Source organism: Podarcis muralis, chromosome 7, assembly GCF_964188315.1.
Source record: "Podarcis muralis chromosome 7, rPodMur119.hap1.1, whole genome shotgun sequence".
Lineage (NCBI taxonomy): Eukaryota > Metazoa > Chordata > Lepidosauria > Squamata > Lacertidae > Podarcis > Podarcis muralis.
This window is the reverse complement of record NC_135661.1, coordinates 56,173,606-56,190,225: the sequence shown is the minus strand read 5'-3', so window position 1 is coordinate 56,190,225 and position 16,620 is coordinate 56,173,606. Positions and strand designations below refer to the sequence as shown.

General features: G+C 46.4%; 1 protein-coding gene and 1 pseudogene across 1 annotated transcript; both read left to right on the top strand.

Moving 5' to 3' along the window:
* Positions 1-56: 56 nt before the first annotated feature.
* Positions 57-1,855, top strand: LOC114601795 (protein S100-A6 pseudogene; annotated as a pseudogene).
* Positions 1,856-6,090: 4,235 nt separating this feature from the next.
* On the top strand, positions 6,091-15,854 carry LOC114601797 (C-signal-like). Its single transcript, XM_028739313.2, has 6 exons — positions 6,091-7,256; positions 9,640-9,691; positions 12,696-12,883; positions 13,198-13,356; positions 13,882-13,992; positions 15,604-15,854. Exons 1-6 carry the CDS (start codon positions 7,110-7,112, stop codon positions 15,715-15,717), a joined length of 771 nt encoding a protein of 256 aa, XP_028595146.2. The 5' UTR covers positions 6,091-7,109; the 3' UTR covers positions 15,718-15,854.
* Positions 15,855-16,620: the final 766 nt, after the last annotated feature.

Sequence of the window (16,620 nt, the reverse complement as noted above, 5' to 3'; positions counted from 1 at the left end):
CTACCTGAGCAGGGGCAGGGTTTTACTTTGAGCTGGTGACAGTCTTATTGAACGGAGGCTTTTAGGAAGCATTCCTGCTTTCCTTCCCCTCTTCGTAATGTTTCCTTCTTTTAGAAAGGGAAAGCAGGAGTAGAGTTGATGGAGAACTATTTGTTTTGGAGTGTTTTGCTGGACTTCCATAGGGGACACTGATATCCTCTAATAATGTCTGTTCAGGCAGCAAATTGAGAATTCCCAGCAATACTCTACCGTTCCTCTAATGATCAAGGTGCTATGTCATGTAAGTTGAAAGGCAGGCTGAACAGAGATGGATTTAGTAACAGTGGATGCTTCTTGGAAGAGAGATAAGCTTTGACTAAACCGAGAAATGTTTTGTTCTAGACATGCAGATCCATATGATTGACACGCAACACTGAACCAAACCTTATTTTCAGAGAGAAGACTGTGGTTGCTGCACTCCTCCCCAGTGCTGCTGTGCTCCCTAGCACTAAGCCATGCTCTGGCTTAGCATTGCAGGTGAACCTAGGTTTGTCACTTCAGACAAACCATTAGTTGTTGCCAAGGTTTGTTCTTGGTTTTCCACTTGTCACTTGTCTGGAGCAAGACTAACTACAAGGCCATGTTCAACCAGGCCAGGTAACTTGCTCATTTACACTAAGCCAAGCAAACTGGGCCATTTTGATCTATCGAGATGAGTGCAGGACAGCAGAGGCTAAATTAATCTGTTTTGTTCTCTGCCTTGGTTTGACGTAACAGGGGGATCATTGAGACAATTGGCAAGCAGTTCACAAGTGGTATAGGGCCATTGTGTCAGTATAAGTAGGAATTGGCCAGCCTTCACATTTTGCTTACTTTTCAACCATCGTCTCACTTTGCTATGGGGTGCTCAACGGTGTCCAAAGCCTCTTGAACCTTCTTCCCCAAAAACAAAAGAATGTGGAAAACTGGTCCCCTTGGAGACCTATTCATTTTTAGGAGCCAGATGGAGTAAAGGTATTTAACTTGTAGAAGTAGCAATAACTTTAAATGCCTTACGTTTTCAAAGAGCTGGGACTACCTGCTGTTTTACCTGCTGAGATGCTGAATTTTCAAACCCATACTGTATCAACTTCAGTCACTGGTATTGGGAAAGGCTTTAGAGCAGCAGATCATTCCCTCCTGCAGAGGTTGCTACCTTCACTAGTTCTCCTACTGGAATTGGAACCTGAGAGGTATTCTATGGTAGCCAGTGGAATAGGTGGCTGTGTGCAGTGCCCACAACAATTTTTCTGGTTTGCAATTGTGCCAAAAAGGTTGGCGACTCTTGCTAACTCATTCCTGCAGATTTCAGTTCCTATGCTTTGACACTTTAGTGCACAAACTGGTGTCATATAATAGAGGTTAAAATAGGATGCATTTGACCACTTCCTGCCACTCAGTACTAGATCATCTTACTTCAGATCTCTCACCATGGCAGCACCTCTTGACCCAAGCTGTTGGATTGCTGCTTGTCACCTTCCACAAATACGCTTGCAAGGATGGTGATAAGAGCAGCCTATGTAAGGAGGAGTTGAAGGAGTTAATCCAGAACGAGCTGACCATTGGGCCGAAACTGCAGGCTGGAGAGATACAGGCATTAATGAAAGATCTGGACCGCAATGGGGACCAAGTGGTGAACTTCCAGGAATATGTCACTTTCCTGGGTGCCTCGGCAATGATTTACAACGAAGCTTTGACTTTGTAAATGTATGCCCCGGTGGCGCAAGGTGTTGTGGTTCAGGATTATACCTCTGTAGGCGGTTTCATGTCCAATAAAATTTTAAGTGTTGTAAAAAAAATAAAAATTAGGGTGCATTTCTTCAGCTTTTCTTCCTTACTAATTGTGTGATGATTCTTAAAACAGTTTTAAAATGAGGTCGAGTAAAGAAATTTTGTAACTCTGAATGAGTTTTTTAAAAACCACTCTAAAGAACACTATTGCTTGTTCGGGGGGGGGGGGGTGGCCTGCAAAGAGATTGGTAAAGTTGGGTCCTGGAATTGGGACATGACTGTCTAGGTTCCTATGGAAAACTGTAGTGTAGGCAACCCCAGTGGAAAGCTGGTCTTGAAGTCGGCACTGCTCAGTGTGGAGATTGACTGCACTGCAGAGTTCCTGTTGCAGAATTCTGTAATGCAGACAACCTGCTGAAATGAGGGCTTGAAGCCAGGGCCAGCCAGAAGACCAGTTGAACTTCAACTCCTGCTTCAGTTCACTGGGAAGTTCCTCTGCAGCACAGTTTGACCTCAAAGGGGAAAAGGGTTGCCTGGCATGGTGACATCAGATGACTCTGAGCGGCGCCACCTACTAGTCAAATTGACTCACTGCAGTCCAGGATCCAGCCTGAATTCCCAACACCTGTTCTAAGATAATGTAGGGATTTCAAGGTAGGCCTGGTCCTTGGTGTTGTTATTTTGATTTAACTGCAGCATATTCTTAGAACTTGGTTCTCTATCCAATCCAAATTGGTGTCTTTATTAATTTAGCTGGTCCCTTGGCGTGGAACCTAGTTACGTTGTGTATAAAATTCATTGCATAAAATTCATTATTAATAAATAAACGTATGTGTTAATGCACTGTTTCCAAACAGAAAGTTTTAATAGCAGCCAATTAACCGGCTAAGTAGCAGGAAAACAATGTTGGTCTTTAATCATGAAATGCTTGCTTGTTCCTACTCCCCCGTCCTTTACCTCTTAAATTCTTTAAATATTTTATTCTGTTGGCATCACTTCCAGATAGCTGATGAGATTAAAACATTAATCTGGTTTTAAGAGCCACATGTTGAAAAGGGAAAAGGAATCCCCTGGTATTTTGGGTGTTCACTACTTTTTCTTCCCATCATTCACCAAATAAGCAGTCTGTAGCTACCCTTCCTGCTTCTCTCCCAAAGTCTAGTTAGGGCTTGCTCAGCTTTGGGAAGGAGGGCTCTTAAGACCCTGCCAGAGTCTCATGCCTCCTTCCTAAAGCCTGTGCCTCCCTTAGCCGGTTCTGGCCTCGCATGCACAGGGTGCTATATTACCAAGGTCCGCCCCTCCTGCAACTGGGTATGGCTTTCGTTTTCTTTATTTTCTTTTATTCCATTTCAGTTCTTTCATCTTAGACCTGCAGAAACCAACATGCCCTCGGGGTCCATTAAGGGTGGGGAGCTGAACATTCATTTATTAAGTGCCTCCTGTCACAATGTGTTTGTTGCACCCCAGGGGAAAGACTTATTCAGGGAGGCCACCTATAGAAATGGGGCAAGGCCATCTGTACTCACAAGTACTCAATGTACAAGGTCCTCCACTTCTTTTGGACTACGACTCCCATCTGCACTGTACATTTAAAGCACTACTTTAGCCATGGATTTCCCCCAAGGAATCCTGGGAACTGTAGTTTGTTAAGGGTATTGGGAGTTGTTAGGCAAGACCCCTCGTCTCCTCTTGTTGTTGTTTAGTCGTTTAGTCGTGTCCGACTCTTCGTGACCCCATGGACCAGAGCACGCCAGGCACCTCTGTCCTCCACTACCTCCCGCAGTTTGGTCAAACTCATGCTGGTAACCTCAAAAACGCTATCCAACCATCTCGTCCTCTGTCGCCCCCTTCTCCTTGTGCCCTCCATCTTTCCCAGCATCAGTGTCTTCTCCAGGGAGTCTTCTCTTCTCATGAGGTGGCCAAAGTACTGGAGCCTCAGCTTCACGATCTGTCCTTCCAGTGAGCACTCAGGTCTGATTTCCTTAAGAATGGATGCATTTGATCTTCTTGCCGTCCATGGGACTCTCAAGAGTCTTCTCCAGCACCATAATTCAAAAGCATCAATTCTTCGGCGATCAGCCTTCTTTATGGTCCAGCTCTCACTTCCATACATCACTACTGGGAAGACCATGGCTTTAACTATACGGATCTTTGTTGGCAAGGTGACATCTCTACTTCTCAAGATGCTGTCTAGGCCTGTCATTGCCCTTCTCCCAAGAAGCAGGCGTCTTTTAATTTCGTGGCTGCTGTCACCATCTGCAGTGATCATGGCGCCCAAGTAAGTAAAATCTCTCACTGCCTCCATTTCTTCCCCTTCTATTTGCCAGGAGGTGATGGGACCAGTGGCCATGATCTTCGTTTTTTTGATGTTGAGCTTCAGACCATATTTTGCGCTCTCCTCTTTCACCCTCATTAAAAGGTTCTTTAATTCCTCCTCACTTTCTGCCATCAAGGTTGTGTCATCTGCATATCTGAGGTTGTTGATATTTCTTCCGGCAATCTTAATTCCAGCTTGGGATTCATCCAGCCCAGCCTTTCGCATGATGTATTCTGCATATAAATTAAATAAGCAGGGAGACAAAATACAGCCTTGTCGTACTCCTTTCCCAATTTTGAACCATTCAGTTGTTCCATATCCAGTTCTGTCTCCTCACAGAGCTACAGTTCCCAGAGTGGTTTAACAGTCCATCCTTCCTCTAGAGGACTCTGGAAACTGTAGCACTGTAACAAACTACTGTTCCCAGGATACTTTGGAGGAAACCATGCTTGTTTAAAGTGGTGCAAAGGGGGCCTTTGGCAGGTTTTTAAATAAATAAAATATTTGCCAGGCACAAGCATGTATCTTAAAGAGGATTATAAACTTTGTGCCAGGTAACTACCACTCCCAGATTAACTGAGTGGCTTCCATACAAAAGGCTGTAGCTGTTCTGGCAGGCCTGCATTACAATGCTCAGGGTGGTGGTTGTTTTTTTAAAGCACAGTATAGTTGGCAGCTGAATCTCCACCACCCATTTTCCTGAGAGTTGTATTAGGTTTGCTTGCATTAGCTGAACGTTGAAAGATTCAGGGCACACAACAGAAAGTGCTTTTTCACGCAGTAAATAAACTTTGGAATTTGTTCCCATAGGAGGCAAAAATGACCACCAAAAGGATTAGACATAGAGGACACACCTATTGATGGCTACTAGTTAACGATGGCTAACATCTCTGCATGCCACATACCGGAATCACAAATGCAGGGTGTGCTGTGTTTTATAAAAAATAACAGTATTCTCCTCCTGTGAGTTGTAACATTATTACAAGGTAACATTATTAGTAAAGGTTCTCTACAGGCCAGATATTTGCATAGACAGATGACACAGAGTGCCTCAGGCTTGTATAAGAAATAATACTATGCCATTTATGGGGGGGAAATGGTCATTTGAGCTCTGCCCCTCCCAGGTTCTATATCCCCAGCTCAACATGACCTGCATTTGATATCCTTATGCTAGGCATTACTTGAGTCTGACCAGTGGCTCATCCAAGTCCCATCTCTTACACACACACACACACACACACACACACACACACACCCCAAATGAATTGATGCTGCAATGGCCTCAAGTGTGAGAATGCAAAGATCTGTTTTCCAACGATGGACCAGTAAACACCTGCAATCTCCACCACCCCCAAATCTCTGGAGGAAGCATTTCTGAATCTGCAGATAACAGGTCAAGACTGCGCAAGATGCAGTGGCGTAGCGTGGGTTGTCAGCACCCGGGGCAAGGCAAGTAATTTGCGCCCCCTAACCCATGGATTTGCACCCCCTAACCTGTGGATTTGCGCCCCCTAACCTGTGGATTTGCCCTAACCCCAGGTGTTGCGCCCGGTGCGGCCGCCCCCCCCTGCACCCCCCACGCTACGCCACTGGCAAGATGGCACTTGAGGAGTAACCATGGGCTGGCAAGAGTAGTAGGACTGGACCCTGGATGAGGGGCAAATTGTCCAGGCACTTGTAGGGTTCCAAAAAGAAAGATCTGAGGTGGAAAGAAAACAAAAATCCCTACTGGAGAGGAATGGCAAACCAAGCCCTTGGGAGTACACCGAAATGGCAAAAGTGACCGGAAAGCTCAGGAACCAAGAAGACAAAGACTCCAATAAAGAAAAAATTATAATTAATTTAGGAGACCTCTGTAAGCAGATGAAAACATTAGCAGGATTTTAATAACATTTGTAGTCATTATCATGGACAATACGGAGATATATAAAACATGGATTATGAAACAATATGCAGTTGAAAAGGTTGACAAAAAGACCCGTGGAGGGGAGGGTGGGAAGTCTGGAGATCCAGATAAATCTCTAAATATGGATATGTATTTTGTATTGTTATAATTCTACACTTGTAGCATCAAATAAAAATTATTTCAAAAAGCAAAGCAGAAAGAAAGATCCAAGCCCCCACAGCAGGGAGCTGTCTGCAGGACAATTAGTATTCCTATATACATCTAAAATTCCATGGCAGGCTTGCTTTGTGCTGGATCCAAAGCTGGGACTAATGGACAAACAAAATCTGTTGGGCGTTAATGCAGTGAGCCCTACTATCTTATCTGCAGGTTGTTGGTATGTGTAAATAAAACCATATTTCCTAAAGGCACTCCAGTCTCTGTTGACTAAACTCTGGATAAGCACCTGAAAACCCTAGAATCTCTCACCGCTCAGAGAAAGGGGTGGCGAATGCAATTTTTCAGCTTTAACTCTCTAATGCTGGCAGAAGTAGATTTATGCAGGAATTTCAGATTTTAATCCATTGGTCTTCTCTCTCTCTTTTTATTATCTCCCAGTCATTTCCCCACATGTGTTTTAAACCTCCTGCCAGTCCTGTGCCCTACTTTTTAGAAACGGTACCTTTAATTGTGCTTTCTGTTTCAAGGATCGTTGCTTCAAGCTACGGTCTTACGAAAATGTGTGCTTGGGCCCCAGGGCACCCACCCAACATTTTTCTCTTCCAGCTGAGTTTGCCACAAATTGGGGTTGTTTTCCATTCCAGAAACCCTTTAGTCTATAAGGATTTCTGCTGTATTTATGAACTAGGCTGCATAGATTGCCATGCCTAATACATTCAGTACGCTGTGATTTCCTGCAGAGTCTCCTTTCAGCCCAAAACTTCCAGTGTGTGTTTGTTTACCCAGAGATTTCTGCCGTGAGTCATAATTACGAAACGTAGCATCAACTCCCTTAACAAATCCCTGAACAAAAGCTGGTCTCCGTAGCAGTAAGTATAAATAGGCGGGAACCAGCAAGGGCAAACAGTGCCAGCTCAAGTTTAAGTGCAGAGAAAATAGACGGATAGCAAGAGGAGAGGGTCTGCATCCAAGCCGGTGATGTCTGGGGCCCATTTCCACAGCGTCCTGGTCACAGGAGCCAATCGGGGTATCGGGCTGGAAATGGTGAAGCAGCTCCTGGGACTACGAGAACCACCAAAATGGGTCTTCGCCACATGCAGGGATCCACATGGAGGAAAAAGCCAGGTGAGACCGTAGGGATGGGGAAGAGGTTAGTTTCAGTTAAATGCAAACGTATCTGCTTTGCACTTTCCAGAGTTATCCGTGAGCTGAGATGCAGCCACCTTTTTGGAATTCCCACTTAATGAGCATCCCCAGCCACGTGCTATAGCAAAGCGTGCATATAATTGCGTAGAGCAGCGAGAAACAACAAACCAAAACACATTATAATAGGGGAAATCGCTTTGCAGAAATTGTGCATGTTAGAATAAATCCCCACTGAAATTATGATGCATTCTCATGAGGACTTTTAAAACAGAAAAATAGCAAGCTGGAAATATGGGGCTCTGCTATACAGCTGCAATTAAAAGGTTTGTAAATGTGTGGTAAAGTGAAATATACAATTGTGGTGAGCTATAGCAAATTCAATGCGTTTGTAAAAAAAAATTTTTAAAAAGCATATTCATGACATTTTTAACGTGTGCAGAGAACTAAAGATTGGGAAAATGAGCAACTGAAATGGACAGATTCACTCATCCCCAACTTCAGAGCTGACCATCCTTTTAGGAAGTGACAGTTTTTCACATCCGATTCCAGGCTGAGAGAGAGAGAAGAGGAGATATGCAAGAAAGTTAGTCTACTCCGTTCAGAAGTTTCATGGAGCAGTGGCTAAGGGAGAGGGGGTGTTCTTTGTAGCAGCCCCTGAGGTGTGACATCTCTTCTCCACAGAAATGCATCCAGCACCTTCAGCTCTCATCGTGTGCCGAAGGTGTGCACCTCTTGACCCTGGCTATTGACCCCTGAGATGTGTGTTTTTAGGACCCACCCTATTCTCTTTGTTGTAAATTGTTTTTACCTCATTTTAAAATTATTATTATCTTTAAGATTCCTCCTAAAGAAGCCCAGGGCAACAAGCACGAAGCTATAATACAATAAAAAAAACCCCCACATTTAAAACATCTTAAAAACCATTCAAATACAGGTGCAGGCTGGGAAAGATCTCAGCTTAAAAGGCTTGTTTGACAGATTGTGTTTTTATAAAATAAGATTGTGTTTTTCCATTGCTGCAACCTGCCTTGGAACCATATGGAGACAGGTGGGTAAGAAATTATGATGATGTTGATAATTAGCAAGCGTTTACCATCTTTTCTGGCTAAAACTGCCCAGCATTAGTAACAAAGGGAACACTCTCCCTTACACCCTGCATGAGAGGCAGGGAAGGGAAGATCTTCCAGGGAGGCAGGCTGGGAGAAGGGAAGCTCCCAGGTGAGAGCTGGGAGGGTCCACCACCTTTTGTGTGGTACAAGATGCATCTCTGATAGAGGCCTTTGTGTCTCCACCCTTCCTTTTGTGTGTTTGTCTTGTTTTGTTTTCTCCTTTCTTTTCTGTTTTCATTTAGATTAGTTTGGCTTTTACTGTATTGTATCATACATTGAAAAGCTTTGGGTTTTTTGTTTTTAAGAGAAAGCTCTCTATTATTTTATCCTTTCTGTTCCGAATGCTCCATCTGAGAGAGAACCCACATTTTCTGGTTTCCATCACTGGTCACCCTGTTCCTCTTTCTTTTGCTCCTATATTCGCCTTGTTGGGGTTGGCAGGGGTAGGGGACGGAATAATGCCTTCTCAACATTTTGTTTAGTGCGAGTTTCCATAGTTCTCATTTAGAGTACAATTCATTCCCCCCCGGGGGGGGGGGAGAAAGAGAAAAAGAGAGAGAGAGAGAGAGAGAGAGAGAGAGAGAGAGAGAGAGAGAGAGAGAGAATGTACTCTACTATGCTGCCTGTGTGGTATTGTGGTTAGAGTGCTGGACTAGGACCTGGGAGACCAGGGTTCAAATCCCGATTTGGCCATGAAGCTCACTGGGTGCCCTTGAGCCAGCCACTGCCTCTCCGCCTAACTGACCTCACACAGTTGTTGTGGGAATTAAATAAGGGGGAGAACAATGTACGTCACCTCAAGCTCCTTAAAGGAAAAAGATGGGCTATAAATGCAATTAATAATAACAGCCATGTATGTCCGTTCACAGGTTACACCAGAAGTCCGTGAGGTCCTTGGGGGCCTGGCACTTATTCAGTATCTGCAGAGTTGTATGTCTGCTGTGATTCTGCAGCAGCAGAAAAAACTAGCTTATTGAGATTCTCACCTTTCTGACTCCTGTGGCTTCGAAAAAACTGTGAAGCCAGTCAATGTCTGCTAAAATCTCAGAAGCCAGAGGCTGAGTAACAGTGAGCAGTCTAGAGTGCCCCATATAACTCAAACAAAAGCAAAACAATTTGTGCAAAATAAGTGAAATTATGCAAACATGCTCGAGCCTCAGACTTTTCTGGGTCCAGCATTTGACATTTTTATAGCAGCACTGAGGAAGCCTTGAGGGTTTGTTTTGCACATGACCCCCTTTTTCTCCTTTTAGGAACTGAGATCGCTGGCTTCTAAACATCCCTGCCTCGTGATTCTGCAGCTGGGTATGACTTTCGTCTTATTTATTTTCTTCTATTCCATTTCAGTTCTTTAATCTTAGAGAACTGCAGAAACCAACATGCCCTGTGGCTCCATTTAGGGTGGATAGCTGAACATTCATTTATTAAGTGCCTCCTGTCACAATGTGTTAGTTATGCTCCAGGCGGAATCCTCACATCTCTTTGCTCTGTTCATTTTGAAGGGGAAAGGCTTATTCAGGGTGGCCTCCTGCAGAGGTGGGGCAAGGTCATTTCTACTCACTCAGGTACTCAAGGTAGATCAGTCTCCCTCAACCTGGGATCCTCCACTTGTTTTGGACTACAACTCCCATCTGCACGGTACATTTAAAGCACTACTTTAGCCATGGATTTCCCCCAAGGAATCCTGGGAACTGTAGTTTGTTAAGGGTATTGGGAGTTGCTAGGCAAGACCCCTCGTCTCCTCACAGAGCTACAGTTCCCGGTGTGGTTTAACAATCCATCCTTCCTCGAGGACTCTGGGCACTGTAGCACTGTAACAAACTACTGTTCCCAGGATACTTTGGGGGAAGCTATGCTTGTTTAAAGTGGTGCAAAGGGGACCTTTCGCAGGTTTTTAAATAAATGGGTAGGATTATTTGGCGGGCCCAGGCATGTATATTGAAGAGGATTATAAAGTTTGTGCCAGTTAACTATCACTCCCAGATTAACTGAGTGGCTTCCATACAAAAGGCTGTAGCTGTTCTGGCAGGCCTGCATTACAATACATCTTCCTGAGAGTTGTATTAGGTTTGTTTGCATTAGCTGAATTTTGAAAGATTCGGGGCACACAACAGAAAGTGCTTTTTCATGCAGTGCATAAACAGGAGGCAAAGATGGCTACCAAGAGGATTAGACAAAAATCATGGAGGAATCGGGTATCAATGGCTACTAGTCACAATGGGTAATGCCTCTGCATGCTAGTTGCTGAAATCGCAGGTGGGGGGGGGAGTGGTGCTGCGTTTTATAAAAATAACAGTATTCTCCTCCTGTGAGTTCCAACATTTTTGAGAATAAAGATTCATTTGCACAGACTGGTGGCATTGATTGTGTAAAAAAATGATACTATGTCATATATGAGAGAAATGTAATTGGAGATCTGCCCTTTAGTTTCTGATGTAGCTTTTCAAGAAAGGTAATTTGCCAAACCCTTGAATTCCAACAATTCAGAATATTAAAACTGAAGTTATTCCAGGATCTGGCAATACAAGCCCCAGGCTTCACTGAAGAGATGAGAAACAGGTTGTTTTCTTTTCAAAAACCTTCTTTTCAAAAACCTTCTTTTTAAAAGCTTTTTTTAAGTGGAGTTCTTTAATCTGGTCAGTATCCGTGCTGGATTTGAAATAGCTTTTCCACATGGAATTGTTTTTAGTTGTTTATATATATTGAATTCCTTGCATATGGAAATGGTTTTATTTCTATTGTCATTGCTTTTATTGTTCATGTTTTTACTATGAAATCACTTTGAGGTTTGTGGCTGTGGTTCCCAGACTCTCCCCACGCCACAAGACTATTTTAAAATCACTGAAGGTGATTGAAAATCACAGGCCACTTAACGATATTTCTGCCTCTTGTCCCAATCTTAATGTGCTGGGCTGGATGCACGACTTTTAAGTGAATTTTAATTGCTTCTTTTATTTCTTGTATATTGTGTTGTTGTTTTTATTGTGTTACAATCTGGAACAAGATGATGGAGGAAATAGTGGAGATGGACTGGTGTAGATAAATGGCAAGAGGGGCACCTGCCTGATATGCCATGGCACATATATAATAACAAGACAAAGAGCCTGCCTGCTAGATGAAGCCAGCGGCCCATCTAGGCCAGCATCCTGTTCTCACAGTGGTCAACCAGATGCCTGTGGGAAACCACAAACAGGACCCAAGCACAAAATCCCTCTCTCCCAGTGGTGGAGGAAAGGGGGTGTGGGGGGGTGGCCGGGCCCGGGTGTCATCACTGGGTGTGGATGTGTGACACAATGAGTTAAAAAAAAAAAGGGCTCATGAAACTTTTTAGGAGTGATGTGGTGGCTTAGGTGCCTGCAGGTTCCGCGCTACCTGAAATGGCAGCATGGGACTTGCACCTGCCTACTGCCTCTCCCTCAGTCGCCCTACAGCTGAGGGGGAGATGATGGCTCTCTCCTCCTATGGTTTCCAGCAACTGGTAGAGGCAGAGCATAACCATCATGCCTAGTAGCCATTGATAGCTTTTTCTTCCATGTTCACCTTTGACTTTCCCTCTCTCCAAGGGCCCCCTAATGCCTTTCTCTCCTGTGTTGCTGTTTCCCAGGTTCTATATCCCTGGATTAACATGACCTGTATTTGATACCATCATGCTGGGCATTACTTGAATCTGATCATGGGCTCATCCAACCCAGTATCATCTATTATTATTATTATTGTTATTATTACCCTGCCCATCTAGATGGGTGGCCCCAGCGCAGCTTCCAACACATATAAAAACATAATAAAACGTCAAACATTTAAAACTTCCCAATACTGCCTTCAGATGTCTTCTAAAAAGTCATATAGTTACTTATCTCCTTGACATCCGATGGGAGGGTGTTCCACAGGGAGGGTGCCTCTACTGAGAAGGCCCTCTGCCTGGTTCCCTGTAGCTTCACTTCTCATAGGGAGTGATCTGCTAGAAGGCCCTTGGAGCTGGATCTCAGTGTCCAGGCTGAATGACAGGAGAGGTGATGCTCCAGGTATACAAGGGATTGTCTGCGGTTGACGGGCAGAGGCTTTTGCCTTGAGCAGAGAACTCTTTCTCAGTCTTGATGGGGACAAGGCTGAGGAGGATGAGGGAAAGAACAAATGTGACCAAACCCATGGAGAACAGCTGTAGCTCTTTGCCATGCAGATGGTCTCAGGTTCAGTTCCCTGGGCCCAGCTTTTCCAGGTTGTCCTGGGAAAGTCTTCTCTCTGAAGCCCTAGAAAGCTATAAAGGAGAGGAAGGTGTTTCCATGACAAATCCTGTGCCCTCTTTCCACAGAGTCCACAGATGAGGCTAGCATCAAGGCTGCTGCGAAGGAAGTTGAGGTCCACCTGGCCGGAAGTGGACTAAATCTGCTGATCAACAACGCGGGTGTCATGCCCCCGAGCACCCTGGAGTCGGTGGACAAAGAAGATATGCTGAGTGTCTACCGTATCAATCTCATTGGCCCAATGCTGGTGACACAGGTAGAGCTTATCCTCATACTTTGCTAGAGGTGGCATCCATTCTTCTGGGCAAAGAAGGGAGCAGCAGGTGAAAGGAGATGTTAAAAGGGTCCCTCAACTTTAACGGAAAGCTCTCCCTGCTTATTTCCTTACATTGAATTTCCTGAGACAGGGGCTTGTCTTCCTAATACCCTGCCACACTCATAATGTATTGACCAAGAAAGAGAGGGGGACAAAATATGCAGGAGGGGTCCAGCCAAGGAGAAGTTGGGAACCAAGGATGGAGGGCCTGGGAAGGGGACAAAGGGACTGCCCATGTCTGTCTTCCTTTGCAGGCATTTCTGCCCATGCTGAAGACGGCTGCTAAGAGGAGCAACAGGAAGGGGCTGAGCTGCAGCAGGGCTGCCATCATCAACGTCTCCACCATCGGCAGCTCAATCGGGAGACCCCCTTCTATGGCCACGTTCCCCGTCATTTCTTACCGCTGCAGCAAGGTAACGTGGGCAGCACAGCCTCTCCTGCCTGCCTACATCTTGGCCAATCTGTGCAAGTGGGGCAGGGGCAGCAACAGGGAGTGGGGCCGGGGACAGTTGCCGCTGACATCACTGTGGCCTCCTGGGAGGGGTGAATTTATAGTGCATAATCCAGCACTGACCCTTGTTGCACATAGTTAGGAATTGGCTCCCACAAGGTGCAGTGTGATGGTCACCAAGCAGGAAGGCTTCAAAAGGGGATTGGATGAATGGGTGGAGGAGGGCGGAGCTACACGCGGCTGCTAGCCACAATGGCTATGTATTGCCTCCACTGATGAAGGCAGCATGCCTCTCTTAGCAGCTGACAATCCCAAGGGAGAGAACTGTTGCCCACAGCCCAGCTTCTGGGTTCCACGTTGGAGCATCTGGTTGGCCACTGAGGCAAAGAGGATGCTGGACCAGATGGGCCGCTGGCCTGATCCAGCTGCGTGACTCACTAGTTTACCCTGTAACCTCCATGGTGTTGCTGCTTCTGTCTTTCTTCAGACGGCGCTGAACATGCTCACGCGGTGCCAGGCGCTGGAGTACAAGGATGACGGGATCCTTTGCGTTGCACTTCACCCAGGATGGGTGAAGACGGAAATGGGAACAGAGAAGGTACGTAGTGGCAAAATCGCAGTTGGTCATTAGATCAGAATGTGGTAAAAGAGCGGAGGAGGAGCAAGAAGCACAGCTTGCAAACTAGAGCAGTGGTTCCCAATCGATTTCGGACCACTGCCCTGTTTGTTCCATAAACTCATCCCCAGGGGCCCCTACCCTACCAAAAGCCAGAATAGTGGTTTGCATGACCCACCAAAGAAGATAGTAACACAATAAAACTCATAACAGTAATAACTAATTGCACATTCACACTGGCTTTTCAGAATCTGATAATTCACACCCCCAGTACTCCCCCTGCCTCTCCTAGGTCAGTGGTTTTCAACCAGGGTGCCGTGGCACCCTGGGGTGCCATGGTCAGGGGTGCTGTGGGCAATACTGGCCTCTTGTCTCTTTCCTTCCCTCCCTCCTCTGATGCCCTCTCAGACTCTGCCTCCCCAAGGCTTGCATGGCTGTTTGTTGCAGCAGCCCTGGCTACAAGTTCTGCAGGCATATGGTGCCTCTGGGGCTGGCCAGGGGGTGCTGGTTGCCAGGAGCTGGGGGAGCCTTGCAGTAAGCAAGCAAGCAACCAGGTGAAGGAGCCCAACCAGCCAGTCCGCCAGCCCTTGCTGCTGGCAATGAACAGACAAGGGGGAAAGGCACTGCCCTTTCTTGTGCTTGCTGTGTGCCATGCCTGCCTGGGAGCTGAGTGCCCAGTGCTGAAGGGGAGCCTTTCTGCTAAGCAGGCCTGGCAGCACCTGCTGCCGCCCCCCAAAGTAAGGTGCTAGCCCCATGTTCACCTCTGGCCAGTCTTGGTTGGGCCACTAAGGCTAGGGGCATCCTCTTCCCAGGCCCGTGGGGCAGTGTGAGGAGGCACCTCTCTTTGGGGCAGTGGGGGGAGTTCAGAGACCAGGGGTGGCAGCAGTGGCTGCTGAGAGGACTCTCAAGGGGAGGAGGCTGAGGAAACACTCCACAAAGGAGGGTGTCTGAAAAGGGTGAGAGGCTGCCAGCTCTGCGGGCAAGGGGTGGGATAACTGGACTCCTGAGCCCTACAGGGGTGTCACAGAAAGAATGTAGTTGGTCAAGGGAGCTGTGGACTCAAAATGGTTGAAAACCTCTGCCCTAGGTAATCCCGCCACCCCCCAGAGGGCAATACTGCCCACTTAGGGAACTACTGAACTAGAGGGAATTAGAACCAGGGGTTGGGCAGCATAGCTTGAACCAATACCCAGAATCTGGAACCAATACCCAAGTTGCCAGGAAGGAGGTGGCTGGGGTCTTTTCCCTGCAGAAAAGTCTCCATTCTTGGGACTTTCTCACATTTCCTCCACTTGGCCCTGCTCAGAAGTGAAACTTATCCAGCCCTGTGGAAGGTTGGTTCCTGGCAATCTGAAGCCTTTAGCAGCCATGGACCCCACCCAGGTCTTCTTGTGATAATTTTTTAATTAGTAAACTGTTTTCCCATAACTATGTTCAAAGCAGCAAAGAAACTGCAAGCAGGGCATCCATAAAATGGAAGCTTCTGCAGCTCAAGGTGTCTGGAAACACCTTTCCCAAGTGGCCGAAGTCTGGTGTCCTCGTGGCGGGTTTTGGTTTGGATTTTCAATGCAAAAACATGTTTGCACAATGCAGGCGGAACTGACGGTGCAAGAGAGTGTGCAGGGGATCATCCAAGTGCTTTCCAGCATCAACGAAGAGAAAAATAGCCGACTGGTGGATTGGGAGGGGAGGATTGTGCCCTGGTGAAGCCAGCAGCCAAAGAGGGATCTCTCCCGATGGATGTGTCCGTGTGTCCTAACCCAGGTCAGCTACAAGTGATGTGGTTGCATCTAGCTGCCATGACAGCACTTACAAGAAATAAATCGCATGGCTTTCATAACCTGTCCTGGTCTTCCATCATTTCTTGCTAGCCATAAAAATGCACCAGAGAAACAACAGAGACCAAAACACACTGAATGGCTGTCAGGGCTGGAGTCAGGCATAGGTTAGCAACAAAACTACAAATCATCCGAAGCCAGTGAACTCTTTATTCAAGGAAACAAACCACATCTCAGGCCTAGTAGTCTCAGAATCTGAAGAAGTGTGCATGCACACAAAAGCTCATACCAAGAACATACTTAGTTGGTCTCTAAGGTGCTACTAGACATTTTTTAAAAAATTTTTTATATATTTCTACTGCGTCAGACCAACACGGCTACCTACCTGAATCTAGTGGTCTCAGCAACTCTTTCCAGGTCTTGCCCCAAGGAAGCAGTTGTGAGGACTGATGGTCCCCGTCTTCACCCCGCTCCCTAAGGCTCTTCCCCTGGTTCCTTCCCCAGTAGCTTAAGGCTTCCTTGCCTTCTTGTCTCTTATTTCTGTGTGTGTTCTGGGCACTGGACACAGCAGGAGGGGAAGACTCTGTGTCTTCTTCCACAGCCTGCCCACACTCAGTCTCGGAGTCTGCACTGCTCTCTGCCACAGCCTCTTCCTGCTCACTAAACCCTGTTGCCTTGTATGCTCCCAACACCACCTCCTCCCAGTCTGCTCCTTCCTCCACTGACCCCACTCATCATTCTCCCACCACCAGTCCCTGGGCTCTGAGCCTTCTTCCCCTGGGGACTCCCTGCCTGGTGCCTCCCACCACTCCTCTGCATCCAGCCAGTCCAT

Bases quoted from the DNA above. Each gene is read 5' to 3' on its own strand.
- LOC114601797 (XM_028739313.2), top strand. From the start codon at position 7,110: ATGTCTGGGGCCCATTTCCACAGCGTCCTGGTCACAGGAGCCAATCGG. The intron at 7,257-9,639 runs GTGAGACCGTAG...TTCTCCTTTTAG, and splicing joins CACATGGAGGAAAAAGCCAG to GAACTGAGATCGCTGGCTTC. The intron at 13,993-15,603 runs GTACGTAGTGGC...TGCACAATGCAG, and splicing joins CGGAAATGGGAACAGAGAAG to GCGGAACTGACGGTGCAAGA.